We start from the raw sequence: 24,680 nt of genomic DNA on the forward strand, positions 1-24,680 counted from the left end.
ATAACTTTCTATATAGTATTCTCATAGCGGGTCAATCCGGTATAAATATTACTCTTAATATTCATACATATGTTTAAGACTTGATAACTCCTTATCCATGATCCATGAGATGTGATCATCAGTCTACAAACATAATAGTCTTAATGCTTTAATGTTATCCCACTTCACATTAAAGCTCGACTACGGATACTTTAAGAATAATGTCCTTATGTTTAATGTGTTCTCATGATTAAGTCACACTTAATACATTAAACGGACTATCTATTCCAGGGATTTTATTAATCAACCATAATAAAGAAAATGCCTTTTATTATTAATAAACAATTCGATACAAGTACCAAAAGTATTGGCCTCTAGGGCTTACACCAATAGCATATACATCCTAGTGGTAGCATCATAACTCTGAGTCGCAACAAGCTCGTCGTAACTTTACTGAAGCCAAGATATACGAAGGTGAACACCCATGTTGAAGGAAAACTCCTTCAGCACGACCTCCTCAGAAACTCCCAAATCTCGTGCAACATTCAAACATGTAAGCGACTGGCGAATAATATGAGTCGTCCAGAATCTGCTGCCAATAGGGAGATGGAATAATGAGGAGACATCATCCATAGTGATAGTTATCTCCTCAAACATAAGATGAAATAAAGATGTATCCTTGTGTCATCTCTCAACAAAATCAGTAAGTAGTGGAGCGTCGAGCCTGGTGAGGGAGAAGTGGGCAAAATCAAAGAGCTCGAACTCATGTACAATACATATCACTTCCTCAGCCATCAGAGTCTTCGGGAAGTCCTTCAGCTTTGACCTCTACGATGTCACCTTCAGTGGGATACGGTCATGTAACAAACAAATTTTAAAAAAATTAGCAGTTAGCTTTTATGGCACAATAATAAATAATCTAAAGTTAAACATAAAAGATATATACCTCTCCTTTCCGTACACCACGGGTTATCCAGGGAATCCTTCATCAGTGTTAATTATCTCTATTTGTGATTGGCAATAATTTTGGTAAAACTAACTTAGCAGCAACATGTTGAACAAGATGTCCTAACACGTGGATCCTATATCTTGTCTGTTACAGGTTATCTCTTGGTAACGTTTGTTTGATTAACAGATTACTGAATATTTTGGGAATATTAAGTAATCCTGTGTGGCGTCCAAGATTGAGGAATCAAAGATTCTATATGAATTTAAAGTTATTATGTTTTTCTAAATGTTGAGACATTTTAGGAAAGTCTTGATTGTAAACCTAATTTTATGCAGAAGTTTCTGCAGACTTTTGGCAGTTGTCTCGCTGCATGTTTGAAGCCCAAATCATGTCCAGACCTTGGCTATATATAGAATACCACAAACCTAATTGGTGTACGAAAAAAATATTGGTTTACTGAGTTGTTAGGGTTTATGTGTTCATGTTAATTGTGAGCCTCTCTAATATAATCTTGATATAAGAGTAGGATTGTCTCTACTGAGTTGTAAGTGTTGTCAATCACTCATTAGATTTTAAGTATTGAGTGATTATGTGTCTTTGAAGTGTAACTTCTGAATCTTTCAATATTGTATTGGTTCATCACTGTTGTGATTGAAAGGGAAGTGAGAGGGTATCATACCTAGGTGTGTTTTAGGTAGAAGTTAAGCATGGTTAGTGATTAAGGAGTAGATTGCAAACTAGAGATAATGTGTTGAAGGTCTACCAACTGATACTATTTAGTGGATTTCCTCCTTGGCTTGGTATCCCCCAAATGTAGGTGTTGTTGTACACCGAACTAGGTTAGCAACTTTGTGTGTTCTGTTATTTTCTATACTCTTAACTATATGTTATATTGTCATTGTGATTTGATCAGATATCAGTGTCTCGACATCTCTTAGGATATTAGATATCTGCATACTAGAATTTCAATTGGTATCAGAGTAGGCATCATGCTCTGTGTCTGGGTGAGATTCAGGGAAGATACTTTCTGGTACAATGGACAAGGAAGGAGGATTTGTTAACAGACCACCCATTCTTGATGGAACCAATTATGACTACTGGAAAGCTCGTATGGTGGCCTTTATTAAATCCATGGATAGTAAGGCTTGGAAATCTATGGTCAGGGGATGGGATCCACCAATGGTTAGAGATAAAGATGCTAAGATTACTGATGTGCTGAAGGCTGAGGAAGATTGGGATGATGAAGATTATAAATTATCTCATGGAAATTCCAAAGCATTGAATGCACTGCTCAATGGAGTGGACAAGAACATCTTCAGACTGATAAATAATTATACTGTTGTTCAATATGCTTGGGAGGTCTTGAAGACTGTTGATGGAGGAACCTCTAAGGTGAAGATGTCAAGACTTCAACTTCTTACCACCAAGTTTGAGAACTTAAGAATGAAGGAGGATGAGAGCATTCATGACTTTCACATGAATATTATTGAGATAGCCAATGCCTCAAGTGCCCTGGGGGAGAAGATGTCAGAAGCTAAGTTGGTCAGAAAAATTATCAGATCTCTTCCGAAGAGATTTGACATGAAGGTAACGACAATGCGGACTGGTCCAACTGAAAATTTCACAAAAATGGAAGATCCATACATGGTTTTGAAGAGAAAAACACGAGGAACAAGAATCTGACCTCCATTTCTTCCAATTCTCACTATATAAAGAGATATGTGGAATTGAAAAATGAGGTGTATAAACTGAGTTGCTTCGATTTGACCTCAAAGCAACTCAATCTTGTTGCCTACATTGGTAGGACTCCAGGCAACCAAAAATTAAAAGAAATGATGAAGAATTGAGGGAGAATCGAAGAAGGAAAGTTTCTAAAAATTCACCTTCTGTTTGCAGTGATGAAGCTCGATCTCAATTCCAATTCACTTGGCTTTGCTTCTACTAGCTTGCAGGAGATGCTTTGGATGCAAAAGGCTTTGAATCCTTGGAGTTTCAATTCCAAAATAGAATGGAAATTAAAACTCGATTTCCAAAGAAATCTTCAAGGTATTCTATCAATGAAGGGTGAAAGAATTTGCAAGTCAAAGCTTGGGCTAAGGGTCCTCAATTCTGAGGCAGAGGGCATATATTTATAGCCTTGGGAATTCATTTCCACACACTTTCAAAATTTTGTCAAAAATAGCAACATGGTGTGCATGGTTTCATGGGCATGCAACAAAGCCCAAATAATGATGTGATCCAATTCCAAATCGTGTGCAATTGATGCTGAAGTCATAACATGAAGCCATGCAATGTGAATTATCATTTGAGTGCCAAAATTGCCAAAATAAACCAAACAAAGGAACCATACACAAGTCCCTCAATTTTGATCCAAATGCCATGATCTTGGACTCTTTGGACTAGCATGAAGGGGAACAACTTTTCTGTTGAAATTTTCTCCATTTGAAGCTTGGATCATGAAGAAGTTTGGTGTGGAAGTTGGAGGAATCAAACATTGTTGAAAATTTTCTAAGTTAAAAGTCAAATGACCATTTTTTACGCCTTGAATAACTTTTTCTATGAGCTTCAAATGACTTTGGTTCCTTCTTCAAAGTTGTATCTCTTTCAATCCTATTAAATTTGGTCACAAATTTGACGCCATTTGGATCTTGCATGAGGGGATTATGGATTTTATAATTTGAGGAAAATTGCTTGTTTAATGATGATGGCCCAAAATGACCTATAACGTTTCCTCTTTGTACATGTCCTTGCAAGTGAAATTTGACCTTTGTCAAATAAGAAAAGTTGGAGAAAACATCTTGAAATTGATCATGAAACTTGGATGGTCTTCATATCATAAATATTGAGCAGGTTATGGTTCTTGGAAGTTGACCTTCTATCTAGGGCACATACAAAATGACATATAATCTTTCACCATAAAAAATGACTTTCCAAGCAAACGTAGCTCTTTATGCCAACATGAAAGTTGTTTGTAATGTCATAAAGAATAACTTTTATCTTGGAATTATTTTCATATGACAAAAGGTGTAGGAGTTAAGGTCTAAGAAACCCTAGATTTGACCAGTTGACTTCTCTAGTCAACCTCCTTGAACCAACTTGCAAACTTGAAGTTACTTTGCTCTTTGGGGCTCATGGAGAATCATATATGCATAAGATGGATTGAAATGGAGTATCCCTTGATGATATTTGATCAAATATTGAAGAAAATTGTTGAGGAAGGCACACAAGATACCCAGATGAATTAGGGCTTCCATGACAAACAAGTTTCAATCTCTTGATGAATTCTTGATCAAAATGACAAATAAAGAACATGGGGATCCATATATGATATTTATAACCAATGTGAATCTTTCCTTGATTGATCTCTTGCATTTAGGGTCTCAAACCCTAAATATGAGCTTGATAAGACACATGTGGATGCACACACTACCTACACAAGAAATAAAACTATGTGTCATACGGTGAACTGGACTTTATTGGATTTGTAATCGCAATGTCGCGGTTAGCAAGAGTCGCCACCGACTTTTCTTTTATCCCATAAGGAAAGGCGGAAAAGAACAGGAAAGACCTAAATTTTAAATTCTTAGGTTCGGGAGGTACTTTATACAAAGGGAAGGTATTAGCACCCTTTGTATCCATGGTTATCCATGGGCTCTTAATTGCTCAATCATTTATGTTTTCTAGTTTGAAAAAGGTGGTTGAGAAATGTGTGAAAAATGTTTTGAAAATGAGAATTTAACTTTGTAATGATTCTTGCATGAATGTATACAAAGTGGTTATCTCGTTTAGTTTTTCGAAAATAGTTTAGAAAAATATAACTTGGCAATGATCCTAGTACGGATGTATGCTAAGTGGTGATTTTCTAAAAGATGTTTGAAAGGTGTGAGGTGTGAAAAGCATTTTTGTTATGAATGAGCAATTAAGGTTATACCTGTCCGAGGTCTTTCCGGGCGTTTCCTATCCTTATGAGGGTAAAACTGTCCTTACTATTGAGAAGTAAGTAGTTTTCCCTTGGGATGTAGAAGGGTCATCGATAGGTCATTGAAGGCAACAGTTGTGAGGATACCTTAGCATTCGAAGGGACTATCATCATTTAACCGTAGGCTACACCGAAGGGTCATCGAGGGACAACATCGTATTTTTGAAGGCAACATCCGAGGGACTATGATGATTTTACCGAAGGGTCTTTGCTAAGGATATCCCCATATTCGCGGGACATGACCGTAATATTGTAATCGTGGGGTAATAGAGAGAGGTCCGATATCATTAATTTAAAGTCCATGTTTTAAGTTCATTAGGTAATTATGGTGAATTTCCACATTAAAACCAATTAAAACCAACACATTAAAATCAATCAATACATTAAAAATCGACACATTAAAATTAATTGGTAATCAATATGAATCTTCACATTAAAGTGAAGTAATTTGGACTCCATCTCCACGAAAGTCTCTCGCACGTAAGGGTACCTAGCCGGCCACTTCATTGGGGATATGGAAGCTTTTACATCATTCAACGCACGGGTTAGAGCATAAGGATAAAATATGATTTAATTAATACCATAAAATGCCATAAAATAACAGTTAGAGTTCAGGCCAAATGATGCAACAATAATGAAATACACATAAAATGGAACAGCAAAGGGACAAAGCAGCCACTGTCCCGTTCGCTGCTGCCTCGCCTAGCGAAGGCTCAGCGAAGGCTCGCTGCAGACTCGCCTAGCGATGAGCTAGCGAGCGACCACGGGTTTGGAATTTCAGAACAGCATGACTCCAGCATATTACATATCTTATCACATTCAATTACAGCAATAACAGGGTCCAATATTCATGATGTTCAGACACATTTAAGCTTGCATGCAAAGTATGAACTCGTATCCAAAAATTCAATATATCATGCGGTGTTATGCATTTAGAGCTTATGGAATGAAGACATAAAACGGTAATGATACACAAACCTGTTAGCAACCTAGGGATGATGCTGAATTGACGGATCCTTGCTGGTGTCGGGTTGCGTTGGGCAGTGGTAACTCCGGTGCGGATACGTGGCCGTCAAAGTTCCCGTGCTAGGGTTTCCGTCCGTCTTTCTCTGCTTTTCCGTGTTGGTTCTCCGTTTTTCGTCCGCCTCTGGGTTGTCTTTTTCGTGGCAGAAGAGCATGTATTTATAGTAGTGGCAATGGTGACCTAATGGGCTTGAAATGAGGTCCAAAATTTCCAATTTTCGCAAGCTTCGCTAGGCGAAGGAATTACTCGCCTAGCGAGCAAATTAGGTTTGGGCTTTTTCTGGACCTGACGCTTCGCTGGGCGAGTGGCATGCTGAGATACTCGCTAGGCGAAGGAGCTGCTCGCCTAGCGAGCAAGCTACTTTGGACCGCCTGTGGATTGGGCCTGTAGTGAGCTGGGCTTTTGTCCGTTTGGCATCAGTGCCTTGCGGAACAAGTCAGAGGGTCTTGGAAAATGCTTTGTAACACCAATGGGCAAATTTTGGGGTATGACAGCTGCCCCTGTTCAATATTCTCGAACCGAGAGAGTAGAATGGCACGTGCCGTTCGTGGTCTGGAGGTGAAAGATTATTGAACACTAGAATGCCCCGAAAATTTGCGCTTGTCTTTCGGTCTTGCCGGAGATGGGCTTAGAGATGCCATCCAAGAAACTTGCTGAGGAGACTTCCAGATTGCGTCGTACGTTAGACGATGTCTGAAGATATGGATGTCATACCGGGTCATACGCTAGACCGTATGGTGAGCCATCCATTATGCTGTTGACTTCGTTGGGGAGTCAGAGTATGATATACTGCTGGGGATAAGGGATCAGAATGGATCATACGTTAGACCGTGCCTGAATACCCGAGTGAGTTGTTCATTAGGCAGATGACTTTGCTGGGGATGAAAGATCAGAATGGATCGTACGCTAGATCGTATCTGAGTTGCAGAATGAGCCGTACGTTAGGCTGAAGCTGCTGAAAAGGGAGTAGTCGTATATTCGACTACCATTCAGGAATGTACCTGTCCGAAGGTAGCACCTGAGAAAAGGAGTAGCCGTATACCAGACTACCATTCAGGAATGTACCTGTCCGAAGGTAGCACCTGAGAAAAGGAGTAGCCGTATACCAGACTACCATTCAGAAATGTACCTGTCCGAAGGTAGCATCTGAGAAAGGGAGTAGCCGTATACTAGACTACCATTCAGGAATGTACCTGTTCGAAGGTAGCACCTGAGAAAGGGAGTAGCCGTATACTAGACTACCATTCAGGAATGTACCTGTCCGAAGGTAGCACCTGAGAAAGGGAGTAGCCGTATACTAGACTACCATTCAGGAATGTACCTGTCCGAAGGTAGCACCTGAGAAAGGGAGTAGCCGTATACTAGACTACCATTCAGGAATGTACCTGTCCGAAGGTAGCACCTGAGAAAGGGAGTAGCCGTATACTAGACTACCATTCAGGAATGTACCTGTCCGAAGGTAGCACCTGAGAAGATGGAGGTTTAACTTGGTCGTACATCAAACCATACTTGAGTTGTTGAAGATCAGACTGGATCGTACGTTAGATCGTATCTGAGTTGAAAGAGTCATATGTTGAGCTGAATCAGAATGAACCATATGTTAGGCTGTATCTGTATACGTTGTACTTGCAATAAATGTCTGGGATGGGCTTAAAGATGCCATCGCTAGGAGGATATCGAAGTGTTGTCAGAATGAATGTTCCCCTGAATTGCATCTGGAATATGTATCTGAATCTTGTCTGTGATTGATAAAGGCGTCTGCCTGAATGAGCCTTTTACTTTGACTATATCAGGAGGATGATTAACCTGCAAAGAAAAGTTAGCTTTATGCCATGTCATGATGCATGAGATGTTTTATGCTTTCGAAAATAAATGCGAATGTTGTATGCAGGCGTATGCTGCGAAATGATGTAATGAGTTATGCGTATGAGAAGTTCTGCTTGGGGACTCTACTGGGGAAAATAAATCCCCATCTACTGATTGGAGATATTCGTGTTGAGGACCCTCTCTCGGCTGGGGGTTCTGATTTCTGTCTGATGGTAGAGATATTCAACAGAGCCTGGCTAGGGATGGATGAGATGATCAATCTGCCTGATGAGGCCGACCTCTGTTGGGGAATAGCTGGCTGTGCCGGGGAATACTGCCAACTTCTTCTGGGGAAAAACAGGCTTGCTGGGGGAAGAGAATTGGTAGTGGATTCATCGGAAGCATGATTAGACCTTTTCCTTGATCCTGAAGTCTTGTAGTAATTGCTATTGCTATTCTATGCATGTATTTTGGTAAACATTGGTCATATTCAAATGCATATATTAATTCAAATTAAATCAATGGGCGTTTACGCAAACAAAACAGAAAGTAAAAAACAAAAGTATCCTTTTTTTGAAAGAAGGTTGTATTGATTTTGAAAGGAGGCCTATAAACAGGCAAATTGTGTACAAGGAGACAGAAATCCTAGTAAGAGGAAATTGTCAAAAACAAAGAGAAAGCTATGCAGAAAAAGTCCTATCGATTTTAAATCCACCACTGTCATTATGTCTTCAAGCCTCTCATCTCCTGCTGTCGGATAGAAGTGATTAGCTTGTTCAGTCCTTCGAACTTGGATGAAACAGAGCGAGAACGGGACATAGTCATACGCTTTAATCCCTAACTTTTGCCTGGACCGCCTTCTCAGGTTTTCCGTCCACCAGGATACCCTTTTTTGCCCAAGCCGCCTTTTCAGGTTTTCGACTTGCCGGGTGTACATTTTTACATGTTTATCCCTAATTTTTGCCCGAACCCTTTTGGTTCGCCGGGATGCCCTTACTTTTGCCTAGGTACGTCGACCTAGCGGGTCTCTTTTATGCGTAGTATTTTTTAACTATGTCCGCGTTCACGGGATGCGGGAAGTCTTCGCCATCCATTGTAGCAAGTATCATGGCTCCACCAGAGAATACCTTCTTAACTACAAATGGCCCTTCGTATGTGGGAGTCCATTTGCCTCTGGGATCACCTTGGGGTAGAATGATACGCTTGATCACCAAGTCACCAATTTGATACACCTGTCTCTTGACTCTTTTGTTAAATGCCTGGGTCATGCGCTTCTGATATATCTGCCCATGACAAACAGCCGCAAGTCTCTTTTCATCAATCAAATTTATCTGATCGAGTCGTGTCTGAATCCATTCATCTTCATCTAAACCCGCCTCTTTCATGATTCTTAGAGAGGGAATCTGGACTTCCACTGGTAAAACGGCTTCCGTTCCGTAAACTAAAGAGAAAGGAGTTGCCCCTGTCGAAGTGCGTACTGAAGTGCGATAACCGTGAAGGGAAAACGGTAACATCTCATGCCAGTCTTTGTACGTTACCGTCATCTTTTGTAGGATCTTCTTGATATTCTTATTAGCAGCCTCTACGGCGCCATTCATCTTTGGTCGGTACGGAGAAGAGTTGTGATGCTTAATTTTGAACTGCGTGCAGAGTTCAGTAATCACCTTGTTGTTCAAATTAGTACCATTGTCAGTGATAATCCTTTCAGGGATGCCATATCGACAAATAAGACTATTCTTGATGAACCGTGCCACCACATTCTTGGTGACAGAAGCGAATGAGGCCGCCTCTACCCACTTTGTGAAGTAATCAATAGCGACGAGAATGAAGCGATGTCCATTAGAAGCCGTGGGTTTAATCTCTCCGATCATATCGATGCCCCACATTGCAAAGGGCCAAGGGGCTGTCAACACGTTCAATGGAGCAGGAGGCACATGTACTTTGTCTGCATAGATCTGACACTTGTGACAGGTTCTGGAGTGATGGTGGCAATCCGCTTCCATGGTAGACCAATAATACCCTGATCTCAGAATCTTCTTGGCCATTGTATGTCCATTAGAATGAGTCCCAAAAATACCGTCATGCATGTCTTCCATAATCCTTTCTGCTTCCTTTTTATCCACACAGCGAAGCAGAGTCGAATCATGATTACGTTTGTATAATACTCCGTTACTCAGAAAGAATTTAGCGGAGAACTTCCTCAGGAATTTCCTGTCCTTGATGGATGCCCCTTCAGGGTATTCCTGAGCTTCTAAATATCTTCTTACGTCGTGGAACCAAGGTTTCTCCGGTACCTTCTCAGTGTTAAGTTCATAACAGTATGCTGGTTCATCTAACCGTCCAATGGTGATCCTGGGAGCTTCATTGTCCCATCTGACTCTGAACATAGATGACATGGTAGCTAATGCGTCTGCCAACTGGTTCTCTTCCCGTGGGATATGCTCGAATGTTATCTCCTCAAAGTATGGGATTAATGTCATCACCTGCTCTCGATAAGGGATGAGATTTGGATGTTTAGTATCCCATTCTCCTTTGATCTGACTGATTACCAAGGCCGAATCTCCGTACACACTCAAAAACTTGATTCGCCAATCTATAGCAGCTTTGAGTCCAAAAATACATGCTTCATACTCAGCCATATTATTGGTACAATGGAAACATAGTCTAGCCGTGAGAGGTGTATGGTAACCTCCGGGAGAAATGAGTACAACCCCAACACCATGGCCCAATGCATTAGAAGATCCATCAAAGACCATAGTCCATCGGGATCCCCATTCGGGTCCTTCATCTGGTTTAGGTTTTTCATTATCCGTAACAAACATGACATCCTCATCTGGGAACTCAAAATTCATAGATTGGTAATCATCCACCGCTTGATGAGCCAAATGATCAGCCAGCACGCTTCCTTTGATTGCCTTCTGGGTAGTGTACTGGATATCGTACTCTGTTAAGATCATCTGCCATCTCGCTATTCTTCCGGAGAGGGCAGGCTTCTCGAACATGTATTTGATGGGATCCATCCTAGAAATCAACAAAGTGGTCTGATTCAACATGTACTGTCTTAGTCGGCGAGCAGCCCAGGCCAAAGCACAGCAAGTTCTCTCGAGTAGTGAGTATCTTGTTTCACAGTCGGTAAACTTTTTGCTCAGGTAGTATATGGCATGCTCTTTTCGACCAGACTCGTCATGTTGCCCCAATACGCACCCCATTGAATTTTCTAACACGGTCAAATACATGATTAGAGGTCTTCCTTCAACTGGTGGTATCAGAATTGGAGGTTCTTGGAGATATTTCTTGATTTTGTCAAAAGCTTCTTGACATTCCTCAGTCCATATCATCTCTTGATTTTTCCTCAGCAGCTTGAAGATGGGTTTGCAAGTAGCGGTCAAGTGGGAGATAAATCGAGCAATGTAGTTCAAGCGTCCCAAAAAACCTCTGACTTCTTTCTCCGTACGGGGAACTGGCATTTCTTGAATAGCCCTCACTTTAGCCGGATCAACCTCAATTCCTTTGCCACTGACAATAAAGCCTAAGAGTTTACCGGATCTCACTCCAAAAGTGCATTTGTTCGGATTCAATCTCAACTTGTACTTCTTCAGCCTCTCGAACAGTTTGTATAAATGATCGAGATGTTCTTCTTCAGTATGAGATCTAGCTATCATGTCATCCACATATACTTCTATCTCATGATGAATCATATCATGGAACAAAACCACCATAGCACGCTGGTACGTTGCCCCGGCGTTCTTTAGGCCGAATGGCATTACTTTGTAACAGAAAGTGCCCCATTGCGTCACAAATGTAGTTTTCTCCATATCCTCAGGTGCCATCTTGATCTGATTATAACCCGAGAATCCATCCATGAATGAGAATACTTTGTGTTGAGCGGTGTTATCTACCAGAACATCAATGTGCGGGAGTGGAAAGTCATCTTTGGGACTTGCTTTATTCAGGTCTCGGTAATCTACGCACATTCGCACCTTACCATCTTTCTTCGGTACTGGTACCACATTAGCAACCCATTGAGCGTAAGAAGTAACGGCTAGGAAACCGGCATTGAACTGTTTCATAACCTCGGCTTTGATTTTCTCAGACATTTCAGGACGCATGCGACGAACCTTTTGCTTAACAGGACGACATTCTTCCCTCGTTGGCAGTCGATGCACCACTATATCAGTATCCAACCCGGGCATGTCTTCATAAGACCAAGCGAAAACCTCTACATAGTCATGTAACATCCGAATCAATCTTTCTTTGACACTGTTTTCCAATCCTGCTCCTATTCTGACTTCTTTTCTTTCCATTTCAGTACCTAGATTTACGACTTCGAGTGACTCTTCATGCGGCTGTATAGTCCTTTCCTCTTGCAGTAACAGTCTGGCAAGCTCTCCAGGGACTTCACAATCTTCCTCACTTCCATCTTCGGCTTGGTAGATCGGATTTTCAAAGTCATAATGAACAGTAGCGGAATTATTGTCAATAGGATCCAGAGTGGATACGGATCTGCGATTTATGACGTGAGTGTGTGTAAGAATGCATAGCTTGTTTGAAAGACGACAGGAAAAATAAAGAGCGCAATATTTGAATGCGAAAAAGTCCATTGATTTATTGAATATGAATATGCTTATGAAATGACAAAACCCTTAACCAATTAGCTATTGTGCCCCGGGTATAGACACAATGCTTTAAGAAGTTCAAAAAATAAAGATTTGCAAAACTAAATGGACAATAACAATTACTCCTGACTAAAGGAAATCGGGATAGTGTCTTCAGCCTTCCAATTATTGAGTCCGTCGCCAATTGTTGGGTAGATCCAATTATCCAGGTCGCAATCACTGTCAGCATCTTCTACAACATTGATTTGATCTTTGACCATCTTTCCAGAGTTGAATCCCAGACCAGCTTTGTCAGACTTGTACGGTACGTTGATCAGTTGACCCCAGCCAGTACAGCCACCATCTTCGACCACAGCTTGAGCATCTTTCAGAGAAATCATAGCAGGAGGAGCTCGAATAACCTCGGGCACAAGGGGAGTTGGCTTAAGGACAGGACTAGGCGGAGGAACCACTTCAAATGACTGAGTTGGAGTCTCGAAGAATTCACCATCCCTCTCAATGTATCTGAAGGTATGCACACTACTGACAATGTATTCTTCTTCCCCACACACAGTGACAATCTTTCCCTCTAATGGATATCTCAGCTTTTGATGGAGAGACGAAGCTACAGCACCTGCCCCATGAATCCAGGGGCGTCCCAGCAAGCAGGAATAGGCGGGGCGAATGTTCATTACATGAAAGGTAGTGTTGAAGACTTGAGGTCCTATCTTGATAGGGAGAACAACTTCACCGTGGACAACACTCTTTGCACCATCGTAAGCACGCACCACAATGTCACTAGGATTCAATTCAATGCCTTTACAGTCAAATTTATCGAGTACAGCTTTCGGGAGCACATTCAAGGAAGAGCCATTATCGATCAACACATGAGCCAAAGTGATTCCCTTACACTCAATAGAAATATGCAGGGCCTTATTGTGGTTCCTTCCTGCTGGCGTCAGGTCAGCATCGGAAAAGCCTAGGCCATTGTCAACAGTCAAATTAGCAACATAATGTTCGAATTGATCGACGGATGTTTCTTGGGGCACATGAGCGGTCTTCAAGAATTTCATCAATGCATTGGCATGGGATTCAGAGGATAATAACAAGGACAACATCGAGATTTTGGAAGGAGTATGCCCCAACTGTTCTACCACATCAAAATCACTCTTGCGGATGATTTTCAGCACTTCTTCCATTTCTCGTTTGGCAACGTCTTCAGTAGTAGCTTCGATCGGTGTCTCTGACGGAGAAGGGTTGACTGGTTCCTTTCCTCGGCTTTTGGGAACTGGAGGTGAGATCTCTGGAGAGAAGATCCTTCCGCTTCGGGTAACCTTACTAGCCCCAACAATATCATTAGGATTAGCAGAATTGCCAACTTGCTTTACACCATGGATGTAAACATCACCTCCATAATTCCACGGAATAGCTTTGCTTGAGGAATACGGGATCGGGCCAGGTGCAGTAATGATCAGGGGAGCTACTCTGGGCTCAGCAATAATCTTTACAGGTATTCTGGGAGCAGTAATCTTCACTGGAATTTTGGACCTCGCAATCACAGATACTTCTTCAATAGGGTTTTCTGCCTTAGAAACCCTTTCAAAGAGGATTGTACGATCGTCCATCAGTTGTTGGATACCATTCTTCAACTTCAGACAGTCCTCGGGCCGGAGTATGCAGAGATTGCAATCTTCAGTACAACCTGGAAATAAACCAGCTTGCAATAAATTCCTCTTTATAATTGGGAGAGGAGATGTTAAGTCTGCTACAGTAGTGATGAGAGGATTGTCATCGAGAGCATTAACAGCCTTGTCATGATTAGGCATAGGAGCGGTAATGACATTAGGAGTCTCCGGAGGCTCGAACTCAATTTCCCCAGCGTCGATCATGTCCTGAATCTTATTCTTCAACAGCCAACAATCGTTTGTATCATGTCCGGGGGTATCAGAGTGATATGCACACCTGGCATTGGGATTATAACGAGGCGAAGCAGTGTTGACATTTGTAGGAGGACCTCTGAGAGTGATTAAATTTACCTTCAGCATGCTTTGCAGTGCTTGTGCTAAAGTCATATTGAGCTTGGTAAACTGCCTTCTTGGCCTGTCTTGTCTTTGCTGGAAGTTTTGAGCTGGCGGGGCTGCGATTGTCACTGCTCCAACGGCATGGTCACCATTTTTCTTATTATGATTCTTCTGACCATACACAGCATTCGATTCATTCTTCCCATGATAGGACTTCTTACTGCTTGTAGAAGTAGCTGCCTGTAACTTTCCACTTCGAATGCCGCTCTCCACCCGTTCACCTGTCAATATAAGTTCAGTGAAACCTGATGAAGAACTCCCCAATAGATGGCTGTAGAATGGGCCAGTCAGGGTACCCATGAACATGTCTACCAACTCTCGGTCAGTCATAGGGGGTTTGACTCTGCCAGCCAAATCTCTCCATTTCTGAGCATACTCTTTGAAGCTTTCTTTAGGTCCCATGGCCATATTCTGCAACTGTAGCCGAGTAGGTGCTAATTCAGAATTGTACTGGTACTGCTTATAGAAAGCCGTTGCTAAGTCAGTCCAGGTGCGGATGTCAGAGCTTTCGAGCTGATAATACCATTCCAACTGAGTGCCAGACAGACTTTCTTGGAAGAAGTGGATCCACAGTTTCTTATCAGTGGTATGCGGCTGAATCTTTCTCACATAGGCCCTTAGATGCATCTGAGGACAAGACGCACCATCATACTTAGTGAAAGTGGGGATTTTGAATTTGCGGGGAATGGTCACATCGGAGACCAGACCCAGACTTTCGAAATCCAGACCAGGTGTCCTCTGACCCTCCATGGCTAGCATGCGTTCTTCCAGCAGTTTGTACTTATCATCTCTTGGAGAGTACTGTTCATCTTCATACTCTTCATCCTCATCCTCAGGGTTAGAGAAATCAGCGTCCTCCTCCTCTGAATCCTTTTCCGCCCCCTCTTCTGGACCATTCGGGACTCCAAATTTGATTCCCGTAGCCTGTCCTTTACGCCTTCTGCCCGGGTTAATGAAGCTCACAACTTTCTTGTCCTTCTTCTTTTCGGCCAAAAGAGCCTTCAGTTCCTCCTGCCCCTTGGATAAGCTTAGCATCATCTCCTTGAACTGAGCATTCTGAGTCTGGAGATCTTTGACAGTTTGTTCGAGGTCCATTTTTCTGTTTAAGAGGCAGACCGTGAGAATATGGTCCTTTGGAATACCTGTTATGCAATGTTATGTTATGTGATGCAATGCATGAAATGTTTTCAAGGACTTTTGGAATTTAACTTTGCATAAATCACCAACAAGAGAGAAATGTTTATTGCTACTTTTTAATCAATGTTCATTACAAAAGGAATAATAGTAAAATACAATGAAATCTCAAGTCTCCCAGGGGCGACTTCTTTTTGGGCGAAGATATGCATTGAGTCTTCGTTCCTCATTAAGCTGACTGGTGAGCTCTAATACTTTCTTCCTTTCTGCATTGAACTGAGCTTCGAAAGTATCTCTCTCCTCTCTCAACTGGGTCCAGGATCTTTTCAATTCCTCAGCATCAGTAGGCATATCCGGGTAAGAAATGATCTGGGAAGTACCTCCTTCGACCTCTGATTCAACAATCAATGGTCCGACTGCAAGATATGGCATGACAAGTTCACGAGCTCTGGCGCGTACCCATCGGAGATAAGGCTCCATAGGAATAGAATTTTTCTTGCCTAAATTGCTTCTTTTCACCATGCCCCAAGCTCGTACAAACTTTTGACGGAGATTTTGAGGGTCATTGTCATAGTCGAACACTGTACCTTGAATAATCATTTCATGTGGACCATCTCTTCGGGCATACCCAAACTGACGCAGGGCTAAGGCAGGATTGTAAGTAATACCTCCTCTTATCCCCATGAGGGGTACATTAGGGAATTCTCCACAACGGTCGATGATGATAACATTTTCTCTGAGGTTAGAACACCAACGGATGTCTGAATGGGAGAGTGCCATTATCCTTTGGGACCATTTCAGATTTTGATCATTCTTCAAGATTGATTGAGGAAGGTGCGAAATAAACCACCTAGACAACAAAGGTACGCAGCACATGAGAGTCCCTTGCTTCTTCATAGTACGAGTGTGAAGGGAATGCAAGACATCTCCAAGCAAGGTAGGCACAGGGTTATGAGTGAGAAATATCTTAATAGCATTCATGTCTATGAATTGGTCTGGATTAGGGAATAGCACCAAACCATAGATTAGCAATGCTAAAACATCTTCAAAAGCATGGACATTCATAACTTTTAGGAATTCTCGGGCCTTACTTATCAGAAATTTGGCAAGTAAACCCTTAACTCCACTCCTTGTTACCCAATTAGTTTCAACGTCGGACTTTGTCATGTGTAAAGCTGTGGCAACTTCTTCAGACTTTGGCATCTTTTCTAAACCACTGAAGGGTATTTGATCCAGGATAGGTATCCCAAGCAGCTGGGAGAATTCTTCTAATGTGGGTACCAACTGATAATCTGGGAAAGTGAAGCAATGATGCTTAGGATCGAAGAACTGGAATAGGACTCTCATCATATCTTCTTTGAAACCAGTGGTAACCAGATTGAGGAGATGACCATGTTTCTTGTTGAACTGAGCATGATCTGGGAGTTCTGACACCAAATCCTTGAGTAGAGGAGAGATCGTTACAAGATTGATCCGGATAGTCTTCCTGGAAGCCATAACCTGTTCAAAAGAGCAAAGCTAAATTCCTAAATCCTTGAAACGGTTAGTATGATGATGTTATGATGTTATGATGTTATGATGTTATGATGTTAAATGAGTAACGAGCATAAACAAGTCACGCAACAATCATCCCTAGGTTTTAAGGCTTGCATGAGTTCCATAGGTAAGTACCCTCCCCACTGAAGTTTGGTTGGTTCAACCTGTCCTAGAATAGTAACCGGGTTCTAGAAGGATCTCAGATCATCGACCTTTCTTTAGGTCCATTTCAGTGCAACACCAAGTGGTTGACCAAAGCTTTCCTAAAGTCCAATCTCAAAGAGTGTAGTATCGAGTATCAACCAACCTCAGTCGGAACCGAAGTCAGTTATCTCACTACTTTCTAATGGCTCGGATGAGTCAATTAGGGTTCTAAAGGTCTGGTTAATGCTTTGATGACACCACGCGGAAGCCAAATTTTTCCTCGAATAACATGAGGAACATCAGGACAACCAAAGTGTCACATTAACCGTAGCTATCATTTTAACCATTCCAGTATACGCCGGATAGTCGCGATGATCTACTGCTACTTACCTAAGGTACACTAGATCCGGGTGTAGGATCTTTCACTCAGACAATCCCTTAAAACGAGAGAAACATAAATGATTTTTTTTTTTTTTTTTAAGATGGACCTCTCTTAAAGTCCCCAGCAGAGTCGCCAGTTCTGTCATACGGTGAACTGGACTTTATTGGATTTGTAATCGCAATGTCGCGGTTAGCAAGAGTCGCCACCGACTTTTCTTTTATCCCATAAGGAAAGGCGGAAAAGAACAGGAAAGACCTAAATTTTAAATTCTTAGGTTCGGGAGGTACTTTATACAAAGGGAAGGTATTAGCACCCTTTGTATCCATGGTTATCCATGGGCTCTTAATTGCTCAATCATTTATGTTTTCTAGTTTGAAAAAGGTGGTTGAGAAATGTGTGAAAAATGTTTTGAAAATGAGAATTTAACTTTGTAATGATTCTTGCATGAATGTATACAAAGTGGTTATCTCGTTTAGTTTTTCGAAAATAGTTTAGAAAAATATAACTTGGCAATGATCCTAGTACGGATGTATGCTAAGTGGTGATTTTCTAAAAGATGTTTGAAAGGTGTGAGGTGTGAAAAGCATTTTTGTTATGAATGAGCAATTAAGGTTATACCTGTCCGAGGTCTTTCCGGGCGTTTCCTATCCTTATGAGGGTAAAACTGTCCTTACTATTGAGAAGTAAGTAGTTTTCCCTTGGGATGTAGAAGGGTCATCGATAGGTCATTGAAGGCAACAGTTGTGAGGATACCTTAGCATTCGAAGGGACTATCATCATTTAACCGTAGGCTACACCGAAGGGTCATCGAGGGACAACATCGTATTTTTGAAGGCAACATCCGAGGGACTATGATGATTTTACCGAAGGGTCTTTGCTAAGGATATCCCCATATTCGCGGGACATGACCGTAATATTGTAATCGTGGGGTAATAGAGAGAGGTCCGATATCATTAATTTAAAGTCCATGTTTTAAGTTCATTAGGTAATTATGGTGAATTTCCACATTAAAACCAATTAAAACCAACACATTAAAATCAATCAATACATTAAAAATCGACACATTAAAATTAATTGGTAATCAATATGAATCTTCACATTAAAGTGAAGTAATTTGGACTCCATCTCCACGAAAGTCTCTCGCACGTAAGGGTACCTAGCCGGCCACTTCATTGGGGATATGGAAGCTTTTACATCATTCAACGCACGGGTTAGAGCATAAGGATAAAATATGATTTAATTAATACCATAAAATGCCATAAAATAACAGTTAGAGTTCAGGCCAAATGATGCAACAATAATGAAATACACATAAAATGGAACAGCAAAGGGACAAAGCAGCCACTGTCCCGTTCGCTGCTGCCTCGCCTAGCGAAGGCTCAGCGAAGGCTCGCTGCAGACTCGCCTAGCGATGAGCTAGCGAGCGACCACGGGTTTGGAATTTCAGAACAGCATGACTCCAGCATATTACATATCTTATCACATTCAATTACAGCAATAACAGGGTCCAATATTCATGATGTTCAGACACATTTAAGCTTGCATGCAAAGTATGAACTCGTATCCAAAAATTCAATATATCATGCGGTGTTATGCATTTAGAGCTTATGGAATGAAGACATAAAACGGTAATGATACACAAACCTGTTAGCAACCTAGGGATGATGCTGAATTGACGGATCCTTGCTGGTGTCGGGTTGCGTTGGGCAGTGGTAACTCCGGTGCGGATACGTGGCCGTCAAAGTTCCCGTGCTAGGGTTTCCGTCCGTCTTTCTCTGCTTTTCCGTGTTGGTTCTCCGTTTTTCGTCCGCCTCTGGGTTGTCTTTTTCGTGGCAGAAGAGCATGTATTTATAGTAGTGGCAATGGTGACCTAATGGGCTTGAAATGAGGTCCAAAATTTCCAATTTTCGCAAGCTTCGCTAGGCGAAGGAATTACTCGCCTAGCGAGCAAATTAGGTTTGGGCTTTTTCTGGACCTGACGCTTCGCTGGGCGAGTGGCATGCTGAGATACTCGCTAGGCGAAGGAGCTGCTCGCCTAGCGAGCAAGCTACTTTGGACCGCCTGTGGATTGGGCCTGTAGTGAGCTGGGCTTTTGTCCGTTTGGCATCAGTGCCTTGCGGAACAAGTCAGAGGGTCTTGGAAAATGCTTTGTAACACCAATGGGCAAATTTTGGGGTATGACACTATGCTAGACATATTTTTGGTATTTTGGTTAGTAAACAAATAAAAACAAAGTATGATACAATTAATAATGTGCTTGATGATCTCTCCCAATGCAAAACCAATGAATGAGGGATGATGAGGATACCAAAGTGTGATCCCAAAGTCAATGCAAATGATGAGATGACATGAGGGATCTTAGGGTCAAAATTGGGGTCTTACAGACGTCAAGGCGGCGAAAGATGTGGTGTCATTCAGAAGTCGGAACTCTACGGGAGGTGAAGCTCCGTTGAAGTACACTTCTGCCATAATAAAAAATTGAGGAAGATACATTTTTTTGAGATGTTTTTATCAAACAACATGTGACCCCCTATATTTATACAATTTTGCATTTACTTTATACCACACAAAACTGTCGGTACAATCACAACCATCCAAAATTATCACTAAAATTCAGAGCGTTTAAAATTTCAAAAATAAATAACACTACCGGAAATTTCACTTTGGTTGAAATTCCTGATATAAAATGATATATTTAGAATATCTGATATTATTTCTAACTTCCTGGAGATTTTATAAATTTTGATATATCAGAAAGTTACCATACACTACAAAAAATTTAATTTATATTGAAAATTTTAATTTTGCTTAACAAAAATTTTAAGAATAAATATAAAGATTTATCATGTTTAAGGTTTATCACTCAGTGGATGTAACATGTAAGGGTAAATATGAAATGAAAATAGATAAACCCAAAATACTTTTATCCTATATATAGTTATAGATAAGTTGGTAGTTTTTCATAAACCAATTATGAAATTAATCTATCTAAACTAGTCTCCATTGCACTCCTCCCAACATAATTGAAAAATTAATCCCTTTCAAAACTTATTAAATACTACTTAGAACTAAATAACATTACTTAGCTTTTGACTTCAATATATAAGTTATTTTATTGAATCCTCATTCATGCCTATTTCACAAGACGTGCTTCTCCTACTTAAAAGCCGTCGCAAATATATAGGATTTCTATAAAAAATTATTACATCATCATTTTATTCTTTTTTTTAAATATAATTCATACAAAACCCCGATATTTAAAGTTTGAATTTTGATTGTAGTCGAATCTATGAATATCAATTTTTATCAGTTATGTTAGAATTTTTGGATAGACTAAATTGTAATATTAGTGAAAATTAATATACATTCCTAAAGTTTAAAGTTGAAATTCATATTCATTCTAGTAATATCGATTTTTTTAGATTGCATAGAATTGTGGACAATCTTTTCATTTTTTTCTAACTCATTTTTGTATGTAAGTTAAAGAAATTTCTTCAAGGAAAAAAGTTTAGGAAATTATATAATAAGTCAACTTAACCAAGCTCGTGCAACCACGTTTTAAGTTTAACTAAACTCAAAAAAATGTTTAAGTCAATCTCCTAAAATGTGTGCACAACCTTCTCTTCACCTATTTAATCACTACATTCATCTCTTTCTAATTACTTCTAAACTTCATCACAATTCAGAAACATGGCTATTTCATATTCACTTCTCTTACTAACAATTGCTTTAACCTTTGTTAATGCATATTCAAAAGATTACTACTATAACACTAAGAAACCAAGCCTCAATAAGATAGATTCTTGTTGGCGCGCGAAACCGAATTGGTCGTTAAACCGAAAAGCCTTAGCTGATTGTGCTATTGGTTTTGGCAAAGATGCAATTGGAGGCAAATATGGTGCAATATATATAGTTACTGATTCATCTGATGATCCTGCGAATCCTAAACAAGGTACACTTCGTTATGGCGCGATACAAACGAAGCCGCTTTGGATCATTTTTGATAGGGACATGGTTATTAGATTAAAGAATGAACTTATTATGAATAGTTACAAGACTATTGATGGAAGAGGAGTGAAAGTTGAGATTGGAAATGGACCTTGTATTACAATACAAGGTGTTAATCATGTGATCATACATGGAATTAGTATTCATGATTGTAAGCCGAGTAATGCAGGACTTGTTAGAAGTAGTCCTGATCATGTTGGTCATCGACGAGGCGCGGATGGTGATGCTATTAGTATATTTGCTTCCTCAGATATTTGGATTGATCATTGCTTCTTGGCTAGAAGTAGTGATGGATTAATTGATATTATTCATGCTTCAACTGCGGTTACTGTTTCGAATAATTACTTCACTCAGCATGATAAAGTAAGTTAAATAAGCTCAATAACATTTTGATTAATTCTTATGTATATAATAAGCATGCATGCACTAATATATGTGTTTTCAGGTTATGTTGCTAGGGCACAATGACGATTACACCGCCGATAAAATAATGAAAGTAACAATAGTTTTCAATCGGTTTGCTAGTGGACTAATCGAAAGAATGCCAAGGTTAGACTAATGTTACTTATAGACTAAACTACTATGAAACACTAATACAGATATAGATATTAGTTACCACCGCTGATACACACAGATACCAGACACGATACTCACACCGACACACTACCACCACTGATGACACTGACACTTACACATTGTCATCCGTGATACATACACTGATATGAGACATGATTCTGACACGTTGACACAACTGATATGTGCAGAGTGAGATTTGGTTATGCACATGTGGCCAACAACAAATATGATGGGTGGAAAATGTATGCTATAGGAGGAAGTGCTAACCCAACTATTTTAAGTGAAGGGAACTTTTTTACAGCACCCAATGACAATAGTTCAAAACAGGTATAAATAAAAACAAAGTAAAGCCAAATCTATATATAGTTTAAAGTCAAATTGAACCATTTTAAGATATTAACTATGGTGTGTGACAGGTTACAAAGAGGGAAGCAAAGGGAAACTGGAAGAGCTGGAAATGGAGGTCTTCAAAAGACGCATTCTCAAATGGTGCTTATTTCGTACCTTCTGGTTATGGAAGTTGTGCACCAAATTATACACCTTCTCAATCTTTTGTCGCTGTTCCAGCTTATATGGTGCCTGCTATAACACTCAATGCAGGTCCATTGAATTGTTACGTTGGAAGGTCATGTTAATATAGCGAGAATATTGACACATATCTAAGAATCAAAAGTTCGCAACTAATGAACATTATGTAGTTTCATAATTTTAGATAATGCACGGCAAAAGAGTGCTTTTGTATCAACAAACTTGAGATGAAAATACAATCAAACATAAAGAAATCTAGAAAAGCCTGTTTTCATTGTTTTGAACTCCACATGTTACTGTGCTTTAACTCTAACTTTCTTTATGTACCAAATAAAAGCTCCAATTCCAAGTGCGCCAAAAGCTGAAATACCTGTAACTGTCCCTGCAATTACATGGACATTCCTATTCTGCCTTGCAGTATCATAATCTGCAACCAAATAATATTCAATTGTTAGAATAAAAAATCTAAATCTAAACCAAAATTCATCATCACAAAGTTCAATCAACTATGCATACATCTCGAGCGTTTTACCACTTATCAGTGAATATGAGTCGTACTCAACACTAATAAAATTATTACACCGATTATCGGTGTGAGACATACCATTGCAATGAGTGGTGAAGTTTCCTTCCTTACATAAACACAAGAAACTCTGAGTTTGTGTATCAAATCCACAAGTTCCACCACCACCTTTAGATTGATCCTGACATTGAAGACAACGCGTTGTAACCGGAACATCAAAATCAACTCTAATCCCATATTCAGGAACTTGATCATAAGGTTGAGGAGCACCAACATTTCTCCAATAAACACTAGCATAACTTGAACAATACATAAGCATCAACCTCAAAGATTCAGTAGCTTTAGGATAATATGAACAGCAAGAACTACCTCTCATAGCAAAAGAACACATTGGCAAATGCCTACAAAGATAACTAGCACTGTCACAAGAAGAATCACAGTGTTCAGGAAACCGTTCACAGAACGCAGGCTTTGGTTTAACAATAACTTTCTCTTCACTACAATTGAAGAAAAGATACTGATTTTGTGGCGAAAGCTTGAAACGCGTGCTTGTATCCAAACTAAATGGTCTCGTTGGTCGATAACTTTCACCATCTTCGCAGTTCCACATGAATGGATCAGTGACAACAATGTGTGGATCAATATAGCTAACATTATGAACAAGGTAAATACCAGAAGGTGTTCTTAGTTGAAGGTTATGTGAATGATCAGAAGATATAGAACAAGAAAGAATGTATCTGTAATATGGACTTCCACAACCATCATCAATGGAAAAAGGATATTGAATTGGAATGGAACCACATGAAGTTCTACAAAGTGTGGATTGAGAATTTGTTACTGTGAGTTGAATTATTGTTAGTAGTAGTGAGATTGAATGGAAACTCATTGTTAGAGATGAATGCAAATATGAACATGTACTAGATTGAGTGAGGAATGAAAAGTGGTGATGAAGAACAATAATGTCTGCAAGTGTTGTTGCTTTATTGAGGTTCTTCTTTTGCTTTTATTATTCAATTATTATGGTTTCTTTAATCTTAATTTCTTTATTTCTTTTTCTTTATTGCTTTTTGAAATGGGAAGCTCTATGTATTTCAAGGAGATACTAATCTATCTATAAAATAAATTTAAATTTTAAAATTGTTCCGTTCTATAATCAGAATTAGGTGTAAGTTGGTGATGTGGAATCCTGAACGGTGGTGCTAATCTATGATACTGCGGCATAGGGTGAATCTGCAAAGTTAGCACTCTAACTTCAAAGTCTGTTCAGAATTCAAAGATGAGTGTAGTGAAAAGTGGAGATCAGAAAGTGTATCTTGAATATCTCGTGATAAAGCTTTTATACCTTGAGTCATTTGAAGTGGATTGACATGAATTTGGGCCTTAGATCTTTGGGTCTTTGGGCGGCACAAAACAGCTTCCCTAAGGCTTGTCGGGCG

The 24,680-nt window shown here is 40.1% G+C and overlaps 1 protein-coding gene and 1 pseudogene across 1 annotated transcript; one reads left to right on the top strand and one right to left on the bottom strand.

Annotated features, from left to right (window-relative positions):
• The first annotated feature begins 21,247 nt into the window (after positions 1 to 21,247).
• On the top strand, positions 21,248 to 22,957 carry LOC127138343 (putative pectate lyase 2). The gene is made up of 4 exons (XM_051064769.1): positions 21,248 to 21,980; positions 22,063 to 22,166; positions 22,382 to 22,520; positions 22,610 to 22,957. The coding sequence occupies exons 1-4, from the start codon at positions 21,300 to 21,302 to the stop codon at positions 22,826 to 22,828; spliced, it is 1,143 nt and encodes a 380-aa protein (XP_050920726.1). The 5' UTR covers positions 21,248 to 21,299; the 3' UTR covers positions 22,829 to 22,957.
• On the bottom strand, positions 22,539 to 24,230 carry LOC127138344 (uncharacterized; annotated as a pseudogene).
• Between the last annotated feature and the right edge of the window lie 450 nt (positions 24,231 to 24,680).

The sequence above is a fragment of the Lathyrus oleraceus genome, chromosome 4 (genome assembly GCF_024323335.1).
Source record: "Lathyrus oleraceus cultivar Zhongwan6 chromosome 4, CAAS_Psat_ZW6_1.0, whole genome shotgun sequence".
In the NCBI taxonomy this organism is placed as follows: Eukaryota; Viridiplantae; Streptophyta; class Magnoliopsida; order Fabales; family Fabaceae; genus Lathyrus; species Lathyrus oleraceus.